This window comes from Tamandua tetradactyla, chromosome 18, assembly GCF_023851605.1.
Source record: "Tamandua tetradactyla isolate mTamTet1 chromosome 18, mTamTet1.pri, whole genome shotgun sequence".
NCBI lineage: Eukaryota > Metazoa > Chordata > Mammalia > Pilosa > Myrmecophagidae > Tamandua > Tamandua tetradactyla.
Genome location: NC_135344.1, coordinates 59,801,377 through 59,826,524, shown reverse-complemented (window position 1 = coordinate 59,826,524; position 25,148 = coordinate 59,801,377). Strand labels below are relative to the sequence as shown.

General features: G+C 42.1%; 1 protein-coding gene and 1 pseudogene across 3 annotated transcripts in view; both read right to left on the bottom strand.

Moving 5' to 3' along the window:
• ANKRD29 (ankyrin repeat domain 29) overlaps nucleotides 1-25,148 on the bottom strand; it is a 55,997-nt gene that overhangs the window by 25,015 nt on the left and 5,834 nt on the right. Inside the window, exons 2-6 of one of the 3 annotated variants that reach the window (XM_077135791.1) lie at nucleotides 17,749-17,859; nucleotides 13,537-13,635; nucleotides 9,518-9,616; nucleotides 6,790-6,888; nucleotides 2,092-2,190 (exon numbers count right to left, since the gene is read on the bottom strand). In XM_077135791.1, the coding sequence (XP_076991906.1) occupies nucleotides 2,092-2,190; nucleotides 6,790-6,888; nucleotides 9,518-9,616; nucleotides 13,537-13,635; nucleotides 17,749-17,859 (507 nt within the window). The remainder of the gene's footprint in view (nucleotides 1-2,091; nucleotides 2,191-6,789; nucleotides 6,889-9,517; nucleotides 9,617-13,536; nucleotides 13,636-17,748; nucleotides 17,860-25,148) is intronic. The other 2 variants (XM_077135792.1, XM_077135793.1) reach the window with 2 other exon arrangements.
• Nucleotides 20,906-21,459, bottom strand: LOC143662672 (large ribosomal subunit protein eL31 pseudogene; annotated as a pseudogene).

The following is a 25,148-nucleotide window of genomic DNA, read 5'->3' as shown; positions in this document are numbered from 1 at the left end:
TATTGTATTTGTGGCACTACTTGTATTCTTGGAACAGAACTGAATATGCAGAGTTTATACTTTACTAGAAGACAGAACTTGGACTAATCTGACCTGGCTGGACATCAGGCTCTAATTGTAAGTTCACAGCAGGTGGTAAAAATGACTATGATTTGAGAGAGTCATTGGGTTAGTGAACTTGATAAAAAGAAAAAAATTCCATTGCTTTTTTTCTTTTCAGAAGCAATTCTTATTTTATAAAACACCCTTTTCCTGAGTTAACACTCTGGTCAGAATGCTGGACTCACAAATGAAAACACCTGCATAATCTGCAGTCTTTTTGGCAGGGTGTCACTGGCTCCTTGATCTGAGGGCAGGTGGGGTCCTTCCCCCCACAGGTATGCACTCTGTCATCCACTCCACCCGGGCTGCCCTCCTGCTTGAGGAATGATAAACAGCCGTGTTGTGTTGTGGCTACCACCGAAAGGTCGGTTTACTCTTTAACATGTTGGGGTCAAAGTCATCGTATGACTCAATTTAGATTTGAATGGACATGGTCCATGTAACTCTTGCAGTGTAATCTCTTCGAATAAAAAATATTTTACAACCAGACTAAATCATTTGCATTTCATGTCAGAAATCGCTTTGGAAGGCTATCCTGATAGAGGCTTGATAACCTGGCAGGGCTATCGCTCACTTCTAAGTCCACAGGGTGTCTTCAGTAATGGCCTCCAAATGAAACTTATACAACCTAAAAATGACTAGTTTTTAAAATCAGTTTTGGTAAAATGAAACCTCTGATTCAGAATCAGCCAACGATTTCAAAATAAGAAAGACCAACAAGAAAATGTTAAATCCAGTTCCCAAATGTTAACCCTGGCAGTAATGGGAGCACAACTTTTCCTAAACTGCTTGCTTTCCCAGGAGTATTCCTGGGGCCATCTAAGCTTCAGAATGTCTTTAAAGTTCTAAAAATAAAGTCTTATGTTCATAGCAGCATCCAGCTCAGGGTAGGTGGTCAAGAAATACCGACTGGATGTTGAATACAACATTCATCAATAATTTGAGAGTTTAAAGGACCATCAGGATGATCCTGCCCAGCCTCCTAGTTTTCAGGTGAAGGAAGAGAGGTCCAGAGAGGTTTATTTACTCAGCTAGTTATTGGAAGAGCTGGATCTGAAGCTCAGGATTTCCACCCTCAAACCTACTTTGCCTAGAGGTACTTGATTTTCTCAGGCTCCTTTCGTGTGTGGGATTCTAAACACTGAAGAAGCCTGTAGCCAGGAGCTCAGACTAACCCTAATGCTGCCGTGGCTATTCATTCTGTGAATGTCTGACCATATCTGGTCGCATAACAGCAGAAATCTGCCTGGGTGCCTGGGTACTTTCCCTAGAACATTATCTTTATACTAATGTTATCTCATCTGAAATGTTTTGATGAAAACAAATTAATTAGGGCAGAAATAGCTCCTATGTAAGAAAAGCTAATTATAATGTTTTACATTTGGGATGAATCTTTACCAGTTATAAAGTGCTGCCTGTCTCATTTTGCAGTTTGGTCCCTCTAAGTGTCAACTAATTAATTTGCCAAATGTTAGCTTGCTGTTGGTAAATGAATCTCAGTTGCACCAAAATGATGAGAGACAAAGGTGCAAAACCTTCTAAAGATTATACTGACACGGGCTCCTCTTTGCTTGGTGGGAGAAGTGAGTAAGAGGGAAGGTGGTGTATCAGCAGAGGGGCTGGGCAGGGTCAAGGCTACTGGACCCCACCTCTATTTACCCATGGCCCAGCCTGGTTTATCCTGATGACCTCAGTGCAGCCATTATTTATTTGAACAGGAGGTGGCGGAGTGGGTACTTGACCTCAGACACCAAATACCCAAGCTTTACAAATACTGAGTTGTGATGTCAGCCTGGTTTCATAGGCTTTAGAGTGAGCTCAAAGCAAAGAACAGGACAAATCCCCATTAAAGATTAACTTTTCACCACAGAGGCCACAGGTAAAGAGCAGCAGAGCAGGCTGGATTTTAGGTGTGTGCTGCTGCAGGGTCCCAGCCCTCGCTGCATCATCACACCATGTGGCCGGACAAACATCGGTACCAGACCTTACCTGCCTTGGCTGGTTGACTTTTGCTCCCGAAGATAACAATAACCGAATAACATCCAAGTAACCACCTTGGGCTGCTAGGAACAGTGCAGTGGCTCCATCCTGAGAGATATCAAAGTAAAAGAGATTTTAAAAAGAGAATAATCATCTTTACATTTATTTTAAAACAAACTGGATTTGAAAAATATATATACATTTAACACAATTTTCCATTTTTACCCCCATTTTGATTTCCATCCTTTTTATCAATTAAGAGCTAAGCATTATTAAAAAGCAACCAAATGAGGGCAGGCCACAGTGGCTCAGCAGGTAAGAGTGCTTGCCTGCCATGCCCGAGGACTCGGGTTCGATTCCCGATGCCTGCCCATGTAAAAAAAAAAAAAAGCAACCAAACAAAACACCCAATCCTATTTAGTGTGCTTCTCTGACAAGGGAGTAAAAAGTGTCCTTTTGATTAGATCTGTCTTACCCCCTTTCTCTTTCTCTTCCCCTTGTTTGCATCCCCTAACATGCAGTTTCTCCAAGCATTAAAACACAAGATGCTTTTAATAAAAACAGCCCTCATAAGAACCTCCAGGAAGTCACCAACAGACACAAATAATACCTATAAACACAATAAAGCAATCCTGAATAAAGCCCAAAGTAAATACTCATCTCTGATCTTTTTTTAAAAAATATTTTTTTAATAAAACAACATACAAACACACAGACATTCTTAACATACAAACATTCCATACATGGTGTACAATCAGTGGCTCACAATATCATCACATAGTTGTGTATTCATCACCATGATAATTTTTTTGAACATTTGAATCACTCCAGAAAAAAGAAAAAATTCATACATACCATACCCCTCACCCTTCCCTCTCATTGACCACTAGCATTTCCATCTACCCAATTTATTTTAACCTTTGTTCCCCCTATTGTTTATTTTTTTATCCAAATTTTTACTCATCTGGCCATACCCTAGTTAAAAGGAGTATCAGACACAAGGTTTTCACAATCACACAGTCACACTGTAAAAGCTGTATCATTATACAATCATCTTCAAGAAACAAGGCATTGGAACACAGCTCTGCAGTTCAGGTATTTCTCTCCAGTCACCCCAATACAACATAAACTAAAAAGGGTATATCTATATAATGCATAAGAATAACCTCCAGGACAGCCTCTCAACTCTATTTGAAATCTCTCAGCCACTGACACTTTATTTTGTCTCATTTCTCTCTTCCCCCTTTTGGTCAAGGAAGTTTTCTCAATTCCTTGATGCCAGGTCCTGTCTCATCCCAGGATTTCTGTCCCACGTTACCAGGGTGGTTTACACCCCCTGGGAGTCATGTCCCACGTGGAGTGGGAGGGCAGTGAGTTCACTTGCCCTCTGGGATTTATTGGGGCATCACACTAACCTGGACAAACCAACAAAAACTCATGCCTTATTCAGGATTCCATGTACTTATGGCGTTAACTAAACTGACCATATTACTCAAATCAGGAAATGCACTATCCAAAATATAAATTTTGTACCGAATAGACATCTCTCCCTTTAGTCTCACACAGAAGTTGAAGTTTTGTTTTTTTTTTTTAACTTTTTTTATTGTGTAGTATAACATATATACAAAGCAAAGAAATTAAAAAGCTATAGTTTTCAAAGCACTCTTCAACAAGTAGTTACAGGACAGATCCCAGGGTTTATCATGGGCTGCCATATGATCCTCTCATATTTTTCCTTCTAGCTGCTCCAGCATATAGGAGGCTAGAGGGTTTGAATATTTTTTTATCATCACAATCGACTTTTTTTCCTTCTTTTTTTTTGTGAAAAACAACATATGTACAAAAAAAGCTATAAATGTCAAAGCATGGCACCACAATCAGTTGTAGAACATACTTCAGACATTGACATGGGTTACAATTTCACAATTTTAGGTTTTTACTTTTAGCTGCTTTAAAATACTGGAAACTAAAAAAGATATCAATTTAATGATTCAGCATTCATATTCATTTGTTAAATCCTATCTTCTCTGTATAACTCCACCATCACCTTTGATCTTTCCATCCTTCTCTTTAGGGGTATGTGGGCTATGGCAATTCTAAATTTTTCATATTGGAAGAGTCTGTCACTAATATGGGATAGGGAGATGGAACTATCTGATGTTCTGCACAGGCTGGGCTAGGTTTCAGGACTCCATCTGAAGGTCACAGGTTTCTGGCAAGTTACTCTAGTGCACGGAACCTTTGTGGAATCTTATATATTGCCTTAGGTGTTCTTTAGGATTGGCTGGAATGGTCCTGGTTGGGGGTTGGCAGGTTATGATAGGTAGCAAGGTCTAGCTGAAGCTTGCGTAAGAGCAATCTCCAGAGTAGCCTCTCGACTACTTGAACTCTCTCTGCCATTAATACTTTATTAATTACACTTCTTTCCCCCCCTTTTGGTCAGGATGGAATTGTTGATCCCACGGTGCCAGATCTGGATTCATCCCTGGGAGTCCTCTCCCACGTCACCAGGGAGACTTTCACCCCTGGATGTCATGTCCCATGTAGGGGGGAGGGCACTGATTTCACTTGCAGAAGTTGAAGTTTTAAAACGTGGATGATATTATCCTTTACCCAGTCTTCTAATACACCTCATTCCTATGCTGAATTTCTGATCTTCTTTAGTTTTCTTTGTAACTAGGTGGTTTTGTCTTTGGGCATTTCTTTTTTCTTGAAGAAGCGCCATTCGGTGATTTCAGCAAACCCCACTGTTCAGTTGCTAGCAAGCATTCTCTCCAGATGCATCCAGTGCATGCTTCCAGAGCAGAGAGCATTCACAGTTCATGGCAAGCGTCATTATTTTTAGACCACAGTGGAAAACCCGAGCACACACTGGTGGAAAACACCCAGCTAACCCAGCTAATTGCCACACCTCCCGGCAGGAACATAATACAAGCTAAAATACAAATACCCTTCCCTGCAAGCCCAACCAGGTGTGTTATGTGGAGGGTGCTAGATTTCCAGTGGGTGTTGACTGAGCTGTCAGACTCCCTTGAAGGCAATCATTAAAAAATTAGCCTGTAGAGATTTTTAAGAAGATATTTGATAAGAGGATAAAAATTTCAGCTACTCCTCACTGCGTTGCTATAGAAGATGTACTGTGTTCTTGGCAGCTGATGACTTTCAGGAATTTTCTAAAATGCACCATGCCTGCGTTGGATTTTTCACTGTGCTTTGCAAGTTTCAGTTCCTAAAAGGTTTCAGGGTCATAGATCATTTTCTCTCCCTAGATTCTAACTGTTTTTAATGGAAAGATTCGAATTGTTTGGGTGAGCATAAAAGTCTTAACATAAAATGGAAATTATGGTGCATTAAATTTCTTGAATCACCTTATAGCAGCATGGAATTTTCTATGGGAATGGGCTCTCCCCAGACTTTCCCTTTCTAGGATTATGTGCCTTTCCAATGAGCCTTATGCAAGAATATTATCTAACAAGTAAAAATTCTACACCACGGCCAATTTAGAAATTTGGAAAAAAAAATTCATTTTTTTTCCCCAAAGACTTTGGCTCTTCCCACTTAACCTACATATACACACACTCATACACTCTCAGACATACTTTACCAATAGCCAAAAAAAAATCCAAAGCTTTAGACCTGTGATTCTTAGACTTGGCCACATGGCAGAACCTCCTGTTGCCCAAGTTCTCCACTCAGAATCTTTAGTTAAGTTGGCCTTGGGCAGGCTTGGAATTGGTAGTTTTAAAAGCTCCTCAGGTGATTCTAATGAGTAGCCAGAGTTGCAAATCACTCCTCTAGACCATTATCAAGTAATTCAACTATTTGACCCCACCCAGAATGGCTGCAGGCTCAAAGAGTGTTAAGGATTTCGAAGTGCAGAAGGTTGGGCCACTTGCTAGTGAAAGCTGATGACTCATCCAGTTAACCATGCAATCTCTGTAAATGGTGTTCAAATGGAAACGTTCACACCTACACATCTCATTATACATCTGTGAAAGTATTGTGCCCTAGGCATAAGGACGAACCCTCTAGTTGTAGGATAGCCTAAAATACGGTTCACAGATCATTGGAAGTAGGACTTTCTCCACTTATCAGGAGACTCTCAAGTCACTTCATATCCCCGTATTTTATTTTTTCCTACAAACCCAAAATAACACCTGCCATAAATCCCATGGAATTACAGTGACAATCAAAAAAAAGTCCTTGTGGTTATGGGCTAATCGCCAATTAGTGGATGCCTTCAAAGTTCAGTGGCATGTGTGTATTTCACAGGGCCTCATTCACCCAGCCTCACAGTTCTTCCAAATACCTTGAATTTCGCTTCCTTGTGTCCTTCCTCACCAAGAACTCTACAACAGGAGAATTTATTTTGGTTTTCAGTAAGTCTATGAGTTTTGATATGGCATGAGTATGTATATATGACGTGGCTTTTGGAGCTCTGAACCGCACAGGTACATGAAATAACTCCTGTGCACAACAGATCTAAAAGCGCAGAACAGAGATCAGTGAATAAGACTATTAGGTTTCTACATAGAAAAACCTCATCTGGCCACCGAGGTTTTTTTCCCTAGCTGTCCCAGATTAAGGTCCCCCTGCCCATTATAAAATTTTTGGATCGGCATTTCTGGCATTTGAATTGAGACACTGATGTTGTTTGTTATGAGGGAGCTAGCAGGTGTCCGCCTCCCATCCTAGAAACACACTCACCTGAAGTTGATCATGGATATTGGCTCCGTGCTTCAGCAAAGTCTCCACCACCCGCATGTGCCCGTACTGACTGGCGGCTAACAGGGCGGTGCCTCCATCCTAGGGATGTGCAATTACAGACACATTAGAAACGGGGCGTCAGGGGCAAGGGTTTCCTTAAGTGGATGCTCCTCACATAAAAAGAATTTTCCCACAGGCAATACCAAGATCATGCTCTCTCTTTTACCCATTTTACCTTTTCTTTCCAACCATGACCCAGTTCCTCTTAAGGACTGCATTATGTCGTGCACTTGACTGACCTGCTAGCAATATGATGCAATGATCTAAGTCAGTATGCATAATTTTAAAATTTCCCATGCCAAATGCAGGGACATCAATTTGCCCCTCAATAAGGAAAACAAAGAACAGAAAATCTGTACCAATCATTTCCATCTTGGAATTAGCCTCCGTTGGCTTCTAGCCAGAGACACTCGACCAAGGTTGGTTTCTGTCTGCAGTTCCACTCAGTAGATTTTTTTGGATTTTTATGGAGCAACCATCTGGGGCCATTGCCCTCGTGGGACAAATCTGCAGTCATTACAAGAGTGGATAATACAGCATATCCCATGTGGCACTCAACATTCTACTTCGTATTTTTGTCTGGACATGTGCCAATTCATCCAGGTCTGTTTCAAAGTGTGGGGCCTAGAATTAAACACAGCACTATAAAACAGACAGGGTCTGAGGGGGGATGGGATCTACCTTTGTTCTGTCTGCTTTACTTTTATGTGGTCGAGGTTAGAACTAGCTTTTATGCCAAGCACAACACACTACTGACTCACTGAGTTTGTGGTCAACTAAAATCCTTAACTTTTTTTCAGGTGCTGCAGCTAAGGCATTACATCTTTGCCCATTGTTTGATTGGCTCTCTATATTGGTATGTGGACATTTGAGCTAATTATAAATAATGCAAGAATATGCAATCTGGATCTAAAACATGGATCATAAATAAGATAGTGCGGTTTCTAAATGTTGGCACAGGGTGTTTGTTCAAAATGCCTGTCCTTGGAACCTCACCTTCAGAGGGTCTAATTCAGTCGGTCCCATAAATATGCCTGTTGACCAGTCATGATGGGTGAGTGTGACGCACAGGTGGCAAGCAGGAGAAACACTGCTCTAAGAGTACTTCCATTCACAGGGAGGCAAGATCCCGGGGAATGCAAGGGGCTGGGTAAGGCTGGGGCCTTCACTGAGGGCCAGGCTATGGGGTGAGAGGAGGGCGCTTGCACTGGACTTTGAAGGGTGGAAAATGGAAAGGAGGGAGACCAGAAGGCTGGTGGAGGTGGGTATGGGTGTGGGGGAGAAGAAATTGTTTAATAGCAGCAATAACTACCAGCGTTTCCAAGTTTTGTTCTATGAATTTTTTTTAGCTCTTTGCTTAATGAAGTAACATTTGGGGGGATATAGATTTAATAACAATGGGAACAATAGTTAAAATAGTGTCAGTTTTGATGGCAGGATCATATTAAAATTCAAAGGCTCCGGACATACACATCTTCCCACGGAAAGCTCTTTGACATCTGCAGTTGACCTAATGGAAACGTTCGGAATTTCTCTTCCTGGGCCTCACGTTATATGGATTTCTGGGCTAGCAGAAGCTGGCTAATGTACAAAGGCTTTAAACCAGATTAACTTGCTAACCAAGAAGAAGACTTAAGCACAAGACTTAAGCACTCGACCACAGTTTTACTTGGGTCAAAATTGAGATTTAGGTTCTTAGAACTTTACTTTCCATTTTTAGTTGTATCACTTTACTAATGAAAACAAAAATGATAATATACAATATATACTGTATATACTGTATATTATATTCAGTATGTGTGGAGGCCTATACACAGTTCAGCATAGGTTTCAGAAAAAACAGAAACCCTTTCTGACTTTCAGATCTACTTAATATTCAGCAGAACTTTTTTTTTTTAACAGGGAAACCCACCAAAAACCCCCTGGATATTTAAATGTCATATACTAATGGATTAAGGAAACTTAAAAGTTTCCAAGTAGGGCAAATTTTCAAGAATTTTTTATTATGATTAAGCCAGAACAAAGTTGATTCTTATGGTGGTTCAAATTCTCCTATTACCAAAACACAATCCTAAAAACCATATTATGAACACAAAATTTACCATTCTTCAGTCTCAGTTTTCTTTCCCATATATCTAAAATGACAAATTAATGGCAACTTTAGCGGAAGAATCACAGCTCTGTGTCCAACGGGATAAGTTCTAATTATGTATTATATTTCAGTTAGGAAGGGTGCCAGAGCAACCTTCTTAGAAATCTCTCAGATTCAGTAGGATCCTCTTAATGCTTTTGAGGTCATAGTATAGGGATTAATCTTGAAGTGGAAAAAAGCACATGGAAACAGGGAAAGTTATAAAGCCACCTGCTACTATACCCTGCCTGGTTACAAAATTTATTGTCTCAGGATAGAAAGTTACCAATATGAGAAAGATTCTAAGTAATTTCCCATTAAATTCTTCAATTACGAGTCCAGAGTAAAAACATCTTTTCAGTCGAATCTCAAGGATCATCCCTGAACCACTATGAGTAACCTTGCTAAATCTACCTTCTTAGGCTTAAAAGCTTATAAAGAGGGAAGTACACATTTCTACTACAGATAAAGAGAAATTCAACATCCAAGGTGGCTGAAATTCGTCAACAGGGTATGAAATTATGAAAGTTCTCTTACTTTGGTCCTACATTCAGTGGATGCTCCAAATTCAAAGAGAAATCTCACGATGTCATTGTGGCCTTGTTGGGCAGCAAAGAACAGGGCAGTTGTACCTGACTGGGAGAGAGAGAGGCTGGTTGTAGAGCACATTTGGCTGCAAATACATTTGCAAAGAAAGCGAAACAGAACAATAGCCTTGCATATTAACCTTCCAGCCTAGAAAGGGGCTACAGTTGAGCTGAGTCTATTCCTTGGGACTGAGAGGTGACGAGATGAAACGAGAACTTTCTTCTCTGTGCTTTGAATGGTGGCCCCCCAAAGATGTGTCCACATCCCAATCCCTGGAACCTGTGGGTATTACCTTACATGGCAAAAGAGTGAAAATAACTTTATGTGGCAAAAGATGTGATTAAGTTAAGGACTTTGAGAGGAGGCATTTATCTTGGATTATCTGGGTGGGTCCTATATCCAGTGACAAGGGTCTTTACTAGAATGAGGCAGGGGAACACTTGACACGCAGAAGAGGAGGAGGCAACGTGACCACAGAGACAGAGACCAAGAAATGCTGGCAGCTGCCAGCTGGAAGAAGCAAAGAATGGATTCTCCCCTAGAGCCTCCGGATGGAACATGGACCTGCTGAAACAATGATTTCAGACTTCCGGTCTCCAGAACTGTGAGAGAATTAAATTGCGGCAATTTGTTGTAGCTGCCATTGGAAACTAATACACTTGGTATAGTGTTTGGGAGATATCTAGCATTCATTAATACAGGGAAGAATTCTGGTTACAAAATGGAGCCCCTCAGAGCAGGAAGCAACAGTGCAAGAAAGAATCTAAGTAATTCACCATACATTTCTTCAATTGTGAGCTCAGAGTAAAAAGGCACTCAAGAATACTTCTCAAAAAAAAAACATTTTAATAATCAACAACCTAATTCCAGAATTGAAACTGATTGTTCTATTCTGAGACACAATTTTTAGCATCTTTTCTTCCCAGTCACTTTTACAAGTCTACTCAAAGACTGGTACCCCAATCGTTGGGCAATATGAGCAAAATCACCATATCACTCACTGGGCAATTTTTATTTTGCACGTTCAGATTCTCTTCACTAGTCATAGTGAAGTGCAAACCCTCTTTCCTCAGCTTTCCCAGAGATGTTCAGATGGGTGGGTCTCACCCAGGTATGAGAAGAGAGCTTGTCCTATGAACAACTGATCCTCTGAAGCTCATTCTTCAAGCTGCGTGTGTGTGTGTGAGTGTGTGTGTGTGTGTGTGTGTGTGTGTGTTTGGTGGCAGAGGGAGTGATGAGGCAGACACTATGGCAGAATGTATGACAACAATTCCCGGAAATGACCCTCTACCTCAGGCTTTTCCCTCAACCAGCCTCAGCTCCAGGAAGGTGAGGGTAAGGGGTCCATCGCCAGAGCCTTTCTGCCGCAATGCAGGGCTGATTTCTCCTTGGGTCCCACAGAAGGCAGCAGCAAATACCCTCCCATTGCTTCCTTACAGTGGAGGACAACTAGGTTCCAGAAACCTTAAGATGCAAATAGGTCCGGATCAAGAAACTTGGCTAGAATAGGAAAATTCTCACCTTCTTAATAGACATTCAATTTTAGAGGCTATCAAGGGTCATTTCTAGGCATATCTTTTTTTTTTTTAAGGTTTCATTTTTATTTTATTTATTTATTTATTTTTGCATGGGCAGGCACCCAGAAATGAACCTGGGTCTCCAGCATGGCAGGCGAGAACTCTGCCTCCTGAGCCACCATGGCCCACCCTCTAAGGCATATCTTTATGACGAGAAAAGATTTGTTTTTCAACCAGCTTTCTTGATACATCAATTACAAAAATCATGTTTATAGCAGTTTGAGCCAATTTGGGAACATACATATGACCAATTATTACGGACGTTGACGCAGTCTGTAGACAATAGGAGCTAGACTTCAGTCTGGAATGTGAATGAAGTTCTTAAGTGTGTGTACTAATGTAATCCAGGGCTTCACGCCAACTGCATTTGCAGTTCCCATGCCTCAGAGCTGCTATCAGCCAATACTGCTGGTTCTCCAAAGCGATGGTCTCTCAGGACAATTAGTTTCCAATTTCTTTCTCTAGCAAGCCCAATGTGTCTAGACACTCCTAAGGAAACAACGGCGAGGTGTTTTTTAGGAAACAAATATTCTGATACTGTAAAATGGATCAAGAATGGGCCCAAAGAAGTCTGCTTTCAGAGTAAGTTCCAAAACCCACAAATTCTTCTCTCAGCTGCCCTTTGGGGCCTCCCTTAGGCTTGAGTCCCAGGTTGGCAGGGTCTCAGGAAATTCAGGAGATCACTAGGAACTTAGAGCCCTCTCACTTGAGCCACACGGGTTACCTCTAACCTGGGAACACTCTGGGTATGTGTCCTCAAGGGCCACTGCACTCAGTGCACGAGGGCCCTCCGTCACCAGAGCAACTGGAACCAAGTAAACAGATAAATATAAAAACCATGCCTTGGCTGGAATTACACAAATACTTCTCTCTCTTCTCCCAGGTTCTCTCAGTTGTTCGTAAGAGATTTTTGTGCACGTTAGACCTTCCCTAAAGGATAAAGTTTTTTGAGTAAGTTGATCTATATCATTTTGTTTTTATTCAAGGAAATCTCTCTTTTCCTTAAATTTAAAATAAGGACGATAAAGCAGAAAGGATTAAGGTAATTTTAAACTATAATTTTAAATGGGTCTAGACATTTTTCTCCCAGAGGGAAAATAACTGCTGAAGTGCAAAGGACCTAAAACAATGAGGTAGTTTATGGAAACTGCTCAAAAGAACTGTTTGTAAGAAGATCTAATTGGTTAGATCTATTGTAGTCTCTTTGTCCTGCTTACTCAATAGGCCAGGTTTGCTGGTCCAGGGCCAAGGAGAACTGGACCATTGATTCTCATCAAGTGTCTTCTGTGGTCTACCAACAAGGCTCCTGCCACCCAAAGGGGTGATGGAAGTGATTGCTGGAGACTCTGGCTCTCCTGACACATCCCTTATGCTTACTGTGTCCTAATTTGCTCCAATGAGGCATGGCATTCAAGCCTGGAAGAGGGGAGTATATTGGCTTCTTGAAAGTTTGGGTTGTGGTGTCCCTTTGGAAACAACAATGGCAGGGCAGGTGCCTGGGATAAGGTTGGATCATGGAAAACCAAGCAATCCAGTCTGGCTTGGGGGTGTCCCAGGATGTCCACCTTGGGTCTGAGTCAGCATAGCCGAGAGGGCAGACTCACTCAGGGGATGACCTAAGGACGTGTCCCCATAATGGTCAATTTACCAGACTCTAATCTGGCTCAGAAATACATGGAGCTTCCTTAGATCTGAATCCCAAAGGTAGGTGAAAATGCTCCAGCTCCCACTGCTCCTCTAGCTTGTACCAAGGATACATTCCCTAGCTGGAAGGAACCCCTTAGGTTGCACCTGAATGATGTGTGGGGACAGGCTCACATTTTAGTCCAAGGTTTACCCATGTGAGTGGGGCAGCTTATCTAATACATGGCAAGTCAGAAAAGCCTTTTGAAACTATGGTAAGGCACGGATGGTTGAGATGTCCTAGCGGGTCCCATTAAGAATAGGCTGTGACTCAACCTTTCTAAAAACATAATGACGCTTCTAAAAATAAGATCTTGACCCTTCTAAAGGTGATTTGACCTTTCTAAAAATACAATGCTCTTTACTAAAACCCTATAAACTCTATAACATCTCATCCCAAGGGAAGAAGTAAGAACTGCTTTAAGCATGGCCAAAGATGTATGAGTAATTAAGGAATGTAGGCAGAGGTCTGGTTACCTCAGATTCAGACAAGATCTCAATCTGTCTCAAGATATACTCAATTGCAGTACAATCGAAGGACTACTCACTGGTCTAATTTTAGGCATAATAAACTTCTGAAATCTATGCTTTAATGTCATGTAGGAAAAATGCAATGATTATCTCATCCTCCTGACCAATTCACTATCACAAAAACTTTAACTCTCTCTCACCCTAGTACTTCTTCATCAAGTGCAAAGCCTGACCTACCTCTCTCTGGAGGTTGATGTCTGCTCCTTGTAGAACCAGTTCTCTCACGCAGCCTAAGTGGCCAGCATAGGACGCTATCATAAGGAGCGTGGTGCCATGCTGATGGAGGAGAAACAGATGAACAATCAGGCCATTATTATGCCAGAGGGGGAGCCTGGAATAAAGACTGCAGAGATGTTGGCTGCAATTAGGACACTTCTGAGCGAAAAGATTTTCTTCAGAAATAAAAGTGCCTGGTGAATAATCTCATAATGCAGACAAGATGGGAGAAAAAAGTGACATTGCAGAGGGTGAAATTTTCAATTTAAAAATTCACTCATCTCTATTACTTTCAGAAATACAGTCCAAGTGAAACATGATTACTGTATTTTAAGGCAGCAGTCATGGAATGATCTCATTTTATGATTTGTGTGAAATGCTTCCTCAGCCAAAAGATTATTATTAATGCAAATGGGTCAAATGGTCCCAGTTAGTTTTCTGTGTTTATATGACTTTATCTTCCAGAGGATTCAGGCCAAGACCAAGGGCACTGTGATGAAGAGAGCTGAGAGTCCAGAGCCTAAAGGTCCAAGCCCACCTCTGTCAACCAACAGGGTAACCTGGAGCCAGCGGCTTAAAATGACTGGCATTCATCCCCTTCACATTTAACACGTGGGGCTGGATGAGATGGTCACCAAAATCTCTTCTGGCATCAAGATCCAAGGACTTGAGGTGTCCCGTGTGATACGGGCCCTTCCAATTCAAGTGAACTCTGGTGGTTTTAATTTACAGTTGTTTTCAAGGGCTTATAATTGTGATCTTAACCAATACCTCTCCATGGTCTGCAACCTGCGTTTCAGGAGTAGCTGACAGGAGACTTCTGCTCATGAGAAAGGCTTACCAGGCATAGGGTGATCTGTACATTTTGGAAGCTTCGTGTAATTTTTATCTGTGGGATTTGGAGGGAGGCAGTATTGTTGAGTGGTCTTGGGCAGGTTACATAATCTTTCAAAGTCTCATTCTCAATATCTGGAAAATGGGAGGTGATGGGGAATAAGACAAATATCTGCCTCATTAAATTGAACGAGTAAATGAGATAATACATGTATGTAGCACAATGGTCGATATTCATTCAATAAAGGTCAGACCTTAAAATATTATGAGACTTAAGTCAGTGTTAGATTATCATCGGCTTTTTTCCCAGCGCTAGTTTTGGGAAAGCCATGGTTGCTCTGTAAGACTACAGGGGAGTGAAGAACGGCTAATGGCTTCACGGTGTGCTCTATGATATTTTTCTACCCCATGTGACCATATTTGGTGCTTGAATGTAAGACCTTCATGTAGCTCTCACTCAGTTGCACTCCTTCCTCCATATGTACCAGGATTGGGGTGGTGAGCTTGGCATTACTAACTTTCTTTTGAAAGTGAGAATTTTTTACTTAGGTAACACATAGGCGAACCCTTGCATTAAAACCAATCTGAATAGACAAGCTGCGAGTGTATCCTTTACACAAGAGGTGAGAATATTTTTTTATCACGGGTCACACTGGTCTCAAAATAAAATCAATCACAAACCAGAAGTCCAAAGTGCTTAATCTGGATATTTTAAACAGAAAATTAAGAATGTTAGGTCCATCTGTTTTAAAGTAAACAAAGATGCATGAAACAAGTAACAGCACTTCTTTATAGACTGTATTTCAATTTTACATCATGGTCAACTCTGAAGAAACCAGAGGTTGGAGCAAAGGAGAAAAAGAAAAACAAGTGTTTTAATACTGATCTATTAAGCTACACAAAACACTTCCTTTGTATTCAAAATCTATCAGCTTGACTGATTTTAATTCTCTAAAGATTAAGGTTATTTGATTTCATTTCCTGAAGTTAAAATTTACAATAGTTTTCATCTTAATATTACAATCTTATTATCCCTGTCCATTCTAATCCTTAATATGTGGGTGTCTCTCTGTGCATATCTTTTAAAAACCACCTGATTTTGGACAGAGGATATAATGGGTATAAATGTAGTGATGGCCACAACAAGCAAAACAGCGAAATACATTTCATTAATACAGAAGACTAACAAGGCCCTGCCATGCCCATCTTTGTGGGAAATGTGGGTCTATGCAAAACAGGGCTGGGCTGCATTAGAGAGACAAGCAAAGCAGAAAATGTAAGCATCATGTAAAAATAGCATTCACCTAGGAAGCGAAGATGCATGAATGTTAGCAAATAGAGTATTTGTTCCTTGCAATGCCACTTGTTGGAAAAGTTTTAACTGGCTCTTACTTGAGGATAGCACAGGGCCCGGGAAAGTCCACGAGGCCCCTTCTTCCGTTCTAGCAGCTCTCACGGGCTTTCTAGGTGGTCCCGGTGGCCTGGCCCCACTAGCACACGTCTGAGAGATCAATCACCGCCGCCAGAAACTATCTGGAGCCAGATTACACGTGCAGGCAGCATGTGGAGGAGACAGAAATCTATCCTGCGAAGCTCAGAGGGGAACAGAGGCCCACCCTGCTCTGAACAGCAACCTGCCTCTCAGTGGCCACCTGAGACCCTTTAAAAAAATAGGAGGTTTCTGAAATGACCTTCATTTCAAGTTGCTCCTTTGGGTTAAGGAATTACCTCTTCAGAAAGCTCCTGATAAAATGCCTTTAAAAAAAGAGGAGGTGCAATCTATAAACATATGCATGTCTACTCATAGGAGCAAAATTTTAAATCAGAATCGTTCTTGGTCATCCAGCAGAGTGTGAGTGCTAAGGGAGAGGCGGGGGTGGGGGGTGGGAGGCAGGTGACTTCTGATGGGGGAAGGGCACGAAGAAGCTTGAGAGTGGGGGGTGCAGAACTGGGGCAAGGGGATGTGGCCTTGGGGTGGCCCTGGGAAGCTAGGAGTCCTCGGGAGGCAGACAGAGGGGTGTCCGAAAAGGAGGGACTTCAAGAAAGGGCCGAGGTAGCCAGTGTGGGTGAGGCCGGTGCAGCTGTCCTTGGGCAGGGAGGCAAAGCCCCCCAGGATGGCCAATTCGCTGATTCCCCAATTCCTCTTATGGGTCGGGTCCTGGCGAGAAACCGATGGTACATTCATACTGGGATAATTTAAAGAAAGTTATAAAAAGATGTGGACTGTGTGTAAAGAAAGTACAAAGAATAGTACAGTCCTGAGCTAGTATAGGGAAACCCCATGAGATGGGAGGGAAGGGGGTGCTTCCCAGATGTGGGGTGAGAGGGCAGCCAGACCCAAACAGGGAAGACACTGGGCTGTCCTTCCACTTCCTGACCTCCTGCCAGTGCTCCCATCAGGCAAATCCAACGGGAACATAGAGGCCAAGTGAGTCTGCTGCTGCAGTCTATACAGTCGGACCCCCGGTACCAGCGCAAGTTGTGGGGGGCGGTATAAGGAGGTACAAGCTGAAGACACCCTGCACCGCTGTCCCCACTGGGCAAAGTGGAGCAAACACTAATATTCCACTCTTGGGCCGGAGGCTGATTTCATTTACTAAATGTGTGCAATAAAAGCTGGAAATGGCACACCCTGTTTTCAGGAAAGCAATGCGGCTCTTTTGAAAACATTTTCATTGAAATCCTAAAATCAAAACATCTCTGCTGTCTCTTTTCGTCTGAGGCCCTCCTTTTCCCCAGAGATGTGGACAAGTCCTGCTGAGGGCAGAGAAATTACGGCTTCTAACTAATTAGAAGGGAGGGAAAGGGCTCTCTAAATGATGTCTGCCAGCAGGCAGGAGTATCTATTTTTATTTCCCCTTTTAATTGCCAATTAGTGTATGCATGTTTGCAAAAGGTAATGAAAGAATAAGAGGCTGGGTCAAGGCTTTGATTACTCAGTTTTCTCCTCTTTATAGAAAAACACATAATTTCTATGTCCACACAGCCCACGTCTGCTCTAAATTATCTCCATCTTTCCAGGAAAGCAGTTGCTTTGAATTCTTTGACTAAACAGCCTCTTCTACTTGGAATGTGCCAATTCTGCTCCCCAGTGAAGTGTCTCTTCCCCAGTGGTGGCCACCCTGTTTGGTGCATGGTGTTTGTTCCCTTTACTTTCTGACCTCCTCCTGTCTGTTTTTAAGTTCACTTCCTTACTGTGGACTTTCTGAAAAGAGTAAAGCAAGCAAACACATGAAACAGTAAATAAGCATTGGGAAGGGAATGTAGTCACGGGGTGCTGTCATGCCAGGCGGGGAAAATGTGTGCTCTTGGCATGCATATACCGAATCCATTCCATACACTGTCTCTGCAGTCCACGTCCACTCGGCCGCTGTTTAAAAGCAGCTTCAGGAGGGCCAGGTTCCCTTTCCTGGCTGCCCAGAATGCGGCGTTCGCAAGTGGAGTTTCTTTCTGCAGAAACAAAATGAAACAAGGATCTGAATTCATATGGCCACGTCTACGCAAATCTGTACTATCATTCGGAAGGGAGAATTTCCAGATGTGTCCTACTATTCGAAAGTTTGCTCCTCCAGCAATAGATGGCTGTAACACACCAAGTTATAGGGTGCATTCTGTCTTATGGCAGATCCCTGGGCCAGAATTGGGTGCTTTTTAATTTTTTAATTTTATTTCCTATTGATATATATTATATAGTCACATACTATGACATCATCCAAAGTCTACAATCAACGGTTCACAATATCATCACATAGCTGTGCATTTATGATTGCATTTGACTTCTTTTTTTTGTGAAAAATAACATATATACAAAAAAGCAATACATTTCAAAGCACATTGCAACAATGAGCTGTAGAACAGATTTCAGAGTTTCGGATGGGTTACAATTTTACAATTTTAAGTCTTCATTTCTCACTGCTCTAAAATACTGGAGACTAAAAGAAATGTCAGTATAATGATTCAGCAATCATACTTGTTTGTTAAACCCTACCTTTTCTGTATAACTCGACTATCACCTTTGATCTTTCACTCTTTAAGAGTCAGAACTGGGTGTTTTTGTTTGTTTTTGTTTGCATGCTGTATAGCTGAGGTCACATTTCATTCTTTTTCCATGTGAGTGTCCTGTTACTGCAGTACCATTTGTTTGTGTACTTTTGTCTGTTTGTTTTTTTGTTTTAGGCTGGGAATCGAACCTGGGTCTCCCGCATGGCAGGCGAAATTTTACCACTGAACCACCCTTGCACCCCCAGAACTGGGTTTTTAAAAGCAGTGTTGCTGATGATACAGCAAGCACTGTGAATACCCCATTTCCCGCCAATGTCCTCCCTTTTTGGCCTCTTTGTTCGCACAGTTTCCTTTTCGCTTGGAATAAATTTCCCACATCCTTCAAGGCCAAAGCTTTGCTTGATGCTATTTCCTCCCTGAAATGTTCCCAAATCTCTCTTCACTTCAAAGCTGAACAAAATCTCTCCTAATTCTGGCCTCCCAAAGATGTTAACCTGTACCTTTTCTATGCCCTCAACACGTTCTACCTTGATTCCAGCTGAGTAAATGCCTCATTTCCTTTCTACCAAATTTTCTTTGTGTTAGCTTGAACTTGCCAGAGCTTTAAGTTGCGATCAGGGGCTTTGGGCAGAAAATGCTGTCACGTGTCCTCCTTCACCCCAGTGCTGGGTCATTTTCAAACTGCAAAGATAATGTATGGAAGGCAGGGAGCTGGAAAATAAGGGTTCTTCAGATGGGAGGGCAGAGTTGACTGCAGTATGATTTCCCTCTCTAAAATCAATCGACTCAGACTTCTAGGGAAGAGTCCCCATGCGATAGATGGGCTTTGGAAAGCAAGAGCTCGGGGTTTCAATCTTAGTCCTGGATACGTGCCTTGTGAGTCTGTTTCCTCTTTTGGAAATCATAGTACCTGCCCTTGAAGTTTATGGTACGGATTAAATAATGATGCAGATTAACTTCTAATACAGCGCCCCCACACACCATAAATGCTTAGAAATGCCAGTCTCCTTCCCTCTAGCTGCTTTCCTTTACAATGTTAAAATCAATAGGCAAAATTAAATTCAGATTATTGGTATTAATAAAGAACTTTGCTGGTAGCAGAAAGTGCTGTTTAATAAAAGCACTTTTTGGGGGGGGGGGTTAAACACCTAGCTCACCCAAAAGGCAGTAAAACACCTAGCTCACCCAAAAGGCAGTTTATGTATGAGGCCTTTTTTACATGGGCAGGCACCGGGAATCGAACCTGGGTCCCCTGGCATGGCAGACAAGCATTCTTGCCTGCTGAGCCACCGTGGCCCGCCCAGTATGAGGCCTTTTAAATATATCAGTAATATATTCAATATAATACTTCACTGACTTTAACAAGAAAACACCAACAATTTCAGCTACCAAACAGAGTTAGAAAAACGAAAGCTGAGCTACAGTAGAGTGAGGATATTGGTTAGTGAAAGGAATTCATCTCAGAAGATTTGCAGCACACACACAGGCTAGTTCTCACCGTGTATGTGGGTGAGAAACAGTGAAGCAGGTAGTGATAAGAGACTACAAAAAATAGTTGGAATAGTTTCCTGGAGCATTTAGGAGGAAAAGAAAAACTCACTCTGAATTCTAGATCAACAATCTGCCTTTCCTGAAAGGATAAGCTTTATTGTCCAAGGAGTTGTCAAATCAAGCTGCAACAACTGATCTCACCCCCAACGTTTGCTGCTTTTGCACCAGGCGGGGTCTAATTAGTTATAGTTTTTAGTAACTGGGTGAAGCAATGGAAAGATAGGTTTAACCTGTATGATAAGTCATGAAACAAGGCCCTTTTAATAAAGATTTAATAAAGAGAATACACAGGGCCCAAATGAGGTCTGGGAGGGTGATTTAGGAAGGAAGCAAATTTAATATACACCAAGAAAGAGCCTGGTGGCTTTTCCTGAAACATGAAAACACGAGTGATTCGCTGTAATCCATTTGCATTGATTCTGTTGATTCCTTTCAGCCTCAAACAGCTTTGGAAAGTCCTCTGCAAACAGCAAACTTCTATTTTAACCAGATTTGGAAAGTCCTCTGCGAACAGCAAACTTCTGTTTTAACCAGCTTCTCTCCCCATTGATGTGGCCTGAGGGCTCCCACGCCTGCTCTGGAGGCGCATTTTTAGTTTCCTACAAGATTCTGGAAACTGATCTTTGTGAAAAACCGAAAGGTCTTGCCTACTAGAAAGTAGAGACATGACAGAGTAGTCAGTTAGGGTTCAGATGCTGCGGTAAGAACAAGCTACGTTCAAATCCTGGCCTTGCCCCTTCCCAGTTCCGTGACTTGCTTCCCAGTTCTGTGACCTCTGGCAAGCTATTTAACTTTCCTCAGCCCCCAGTAAAATGAGAAAAATGATAATAATAGTGCCCCTCCCATGAGTCGTTGGGTGGGTTAAATGATCGCATAACACATAGACAATGCACATAAAAGCACTTTGACAGTAAGTACTCTGGAAGTGGTAGTTGTAAATGCACAGCTCTTTTAAAATACTTGTCCAGGTCATTTATTTGGTCGCCAGCATGTGCAGTGGCCAGGGGCTAGAACTGCAGGTATGACCCATGTACCTGTGGTTAGATCACGAGGAGGGAGGCCGGCAAAAGCTTCAGAAAGATGAGATTTTTTTTTTTCGCACTTATCATTTTATTTGATAAGCAATTTTTAGTTTTCATCCACATTGACTGTAGGTTTTAGAAAGTAGTGACAGGTACACAGGTAACCAATGTAGACAGCTTGTTTGGGGAATCTTCATCCTCATTACGTTTTCCTGGACAACTGTACAGGGACACGATATGGGACATTCCTTATCCCCTTGGCCCAGACAGCCCTGTTGAGCCTTGTGTCAGTGTGCACATCTGGCATTCCCATCATCTTCATGGCAGATTTCCGGATCTCTCTGAGTGTGCAAGGGGCACATTTCTTGAAACCCCCTCCATGGGTGCGCTTGTGCATGCTGAGGACGTACTCCCTGGCCGCCACCTCGCTGATGGCAGAATGGCCCTTCTCACCACCCTTCTCTGCAGGAGCCATCCTGCCGAGACCAGGTCAAAAAGGCTACAATACTTATTTTTAGAAATATAGACAAATTCTCCCAAGAATCAGATATCTAACCACCACTTGATCTTCACAATAAGAAAAAACTAAACATTTCAGTAGAGATGTAAATAAGAATGCCTGGAAATGGAAAAAGGAGAGTCAGGTGCACAGTCCCTAACATTTCTTCATTCAAGTTCTGGTCTCAGAATTTAATGAAGGGATTATCCCCCTCTTGGAAAACACTGGAAAAAAAAAAAGAGGGAATAGCACATTGGGATAAAGTGTTTCTCAGATGGCTGGAAGGCTTTGCACACAAAGATCACATTGGGGAGATGCATCATTGACTTTTTTGTTGTTGTTAAATTTTTTAAAAATATTTTTATTATAAACAACATACAAACATTCTTTACATACAAATATTCTTGACATGTTTACAATCAATGGCTCACAATGTCATCAACTAGTTGTGCATTCATCACCATGATCATTTTTTTTGAACATTTGCATCTCTCCAGCAAAACGAAGAAAAAAGAAAAAACTCACACATGCCATACCCATTACCACTCCCTTTCATTGACCACTTGTATTTCAATCTACTCAATTTATTTTTAACCTTTGTTCCCCCTATTATTTGTTTATTTCTTATCCACATTTTTTTTACTCATCTGTCCATACCATAGATAAAAAGAGGATCAGATATATCCTCTTTTCACAATCACACAGTCATATTGTGGAAGCTATATCATTATACAATAAAAAAGGATGGGATTCTTGAGATGAGTTTTTTTTTTAATTGACAAATCTTCACACACATACAGTCCATACATGGTATACGATCAATGGCTCACAACATCATCACATAGTTGTACATTCATCACCGTGATCATTTTTAAGTGTATTTGCATAATTCCAGAAGAAGAAATTAAAAGAAAAAACTCATACATCCCATACTCCTTAACCCCTACCTCTCATTGACCACTAGTATTTCCATTTACCCAATTTATTTTACCTCTTATCCCCACTATTATTTATTTATTTTTTATCCATATAATTTTTACTCATGTGTCCATGCCCTGAATAAAAGGAGCATCAGACACAAGGTTTTCACAATCACACGGTCACATTGTAAAAGCTGTATTCTTTGTACAATCCTCTTCAAGAACCAAGGCCACTGGAACACAGCTCTACAGTTTCAGGTTCTTCCCTCCAGCTACTCCAATATACCACAAACTAAAAAGGGATATCTTTACAATGCATAAGAATTCAACCACTGAAACTTTATTTTGTCTCATTTCTCTCTTCCCCCTTTTGGTTGAGATGAGTTTTGAAAGATAAATAGGGCTCTGGGTGGCCAAGGGGTGACGGGCACCCCCTGAGGTGGCAAAACAGAGACAGAGGGGCTGGCCCCAGCATTCTGGGAGCCGTCACTAGCTCAGAAGGGCTGGAGTGAAGGGTGCTCAGGGAGAGAGGGCAGGAGCTGGAGCAGGGCAGGTGGCCATGGGTCTTGGACTTTACCCTGCGGGGCACTGGGGAGTCTCGAAGTGTTTAACTGGGGAGGACACTCCCTGTGGAGCCTCAGGGAGAATGCCCTGGGTGCTGGGGCCCGACAGGTGTCTACAAAGGTAAAGTCACCACTGCAGCGGCCCAGGCAGGAGTAAAAAGGCCGGAGCTGGGGCAACAGGGTGGGATGGGGAGAGGAGACAAAGTGGGAAAAGACTAAGGTGCTAAATGGGGGAACCTTAATCTCTAAATGCAACAGGCTTCCTCTGTGACTCATGTGGAGGACAGACAGGGAAAGAAGTCTGCACTGACGTCGAGGTTTCTGGTTTGAGTGCCTGCTTGTGATGCCATTCACGAAAGGTGGAAATAGTGTATTTAGGGGGAAAATGATGAGTTCAGCTTTGAACATGTTGAGTTTACGTGCCTGTGAGCATCTAGGTGGGTTGCCTAGGAAGGAAATGGGTCGGTGCCTCATCACACCGCGTGTCCCTCTTGTTGCAGGGCAGGAATCTTGAGCTAATACTTACTAAGAGCTTTCTCTGTACCATGTGGTATATACTCCGCATATGTAGCTCTCGGTTCAGTGAGGTGGGCGATATTACTCTCCCATTTTACAGCCCAGGTAAGTAGGAAATGGCCAGCCAGGCTTCAGCCCCAGGCAGTCTATCCCTTGAGGCTCTGCCTCCTGCAGAATTTTTCTCCTGTAGCTAGTAAGGGGAAAAGCAGGGCTCACCCCCAGTGACCTTGTTCCCATGCACCATTCCAAGCTCTTCTGCCAAAGTGGAAAGTCCCCCGAACTTCCTTCTTGGGTCACAAAAAATCCTATTCGCTGGCTAATTTCCAGATCTCTGCTGCATACAATATGGACATAGTCACACATGTCTGGAGTAGGACCTGGCTGGCTCTTGATCCTTTAAAGGCTGAATGCATGTGAAAATGCTTAACACAAGGCATAAGGCACTTTGCCAAGGATGCCATTGCTATTTAACCTCTTTCTTGATTTTTTCCTGATTTCTACAATAAGACCAATGAGCCTTCCTTGGGCTTGTAGGTGGCAATGTGGTAAATTACAGCCCCCACTGATACTGTGGTCTCACTCTCCATCAGGCAGTGTGCAGAGCACTTTAACAGATCTAATTCCAATTCTCAGCACAACCCTGTGAGCTAAGTATTATTAGTATTCCCATTTTCAGGTGGGGACACTGAGGCACCGAGGTGACTTACTCAAGGTCTTACAGTTAGGAAGTAACAGTGCCAGGGACCAAACCCGAGCCTGCCTGGCCAGAGTCTAAGACCTTACACATTGTGAGAAAACTTCAGTGTAAACTTCCACAAAGAGAAATATACCACATACGCCATGTTTTCTTCTCTCTTCTTTCCCCCCTTTTACTGCTAGAACCTTGGCTAATACATTGCCCATCAGCACACTACCAGAAATCAGGTACAGTTAGGCAAGAAGAGGAAACACAGAAGGGAAATGGTTATTTGTACAGAACAGGAATTATGATTAAAGGTTAAGAGGGGGTAGAGGTTTGAAGTAATGTAAATGTAAATTTACATAACATAAACCCATAATGGGGACTTCAATTATGCACTTATTAATTCAGTCAGGAGAATATTAACTTTAGCCAATCATGACATTTATTTTACGTTAGAGGGTACATTAAATAAGGATATGATAAAGGAAATACTTTTCATGCAGTTTAGGGACTCACTGAGTGAGTCATCAATCAGGCAGCTTCCCTTTAGAAGATAGAATAGAGCCCCACTGAGGGTTGGAAGCGGGGAGCACATACAGGGCAGACGTGGAAGCAAGTGAGGAAATGTTCTGATTGGCTGATTATTAAGTTTCCATTTCACATAAGGGAAGGGGATCTAACAAAGTGGGATGCAGGTATACAGTGATTAATATGGAATCCTATCCATTCTGATAAACTCTACTGGGCCAAAACTAGTATTATCACTGAGTGTTGCTTATCAGTAACCCTGTAGGGTGTGTTCCATTTTCTTGGAAACCCCCTGCAGGTCAGTTGTTTTTGTCTTCTGGAAAAGCCCTTCTCCGAAAAGCGGGTGCAGGGTGTCTTCTCCCGGCAATGCCCAATGCAGGCAGCATTTTATTTTATTTTATTTATTACAAATAGAATGATGGATTTTTTTAGTCACATGCAGAAGTTCAGTGTTGA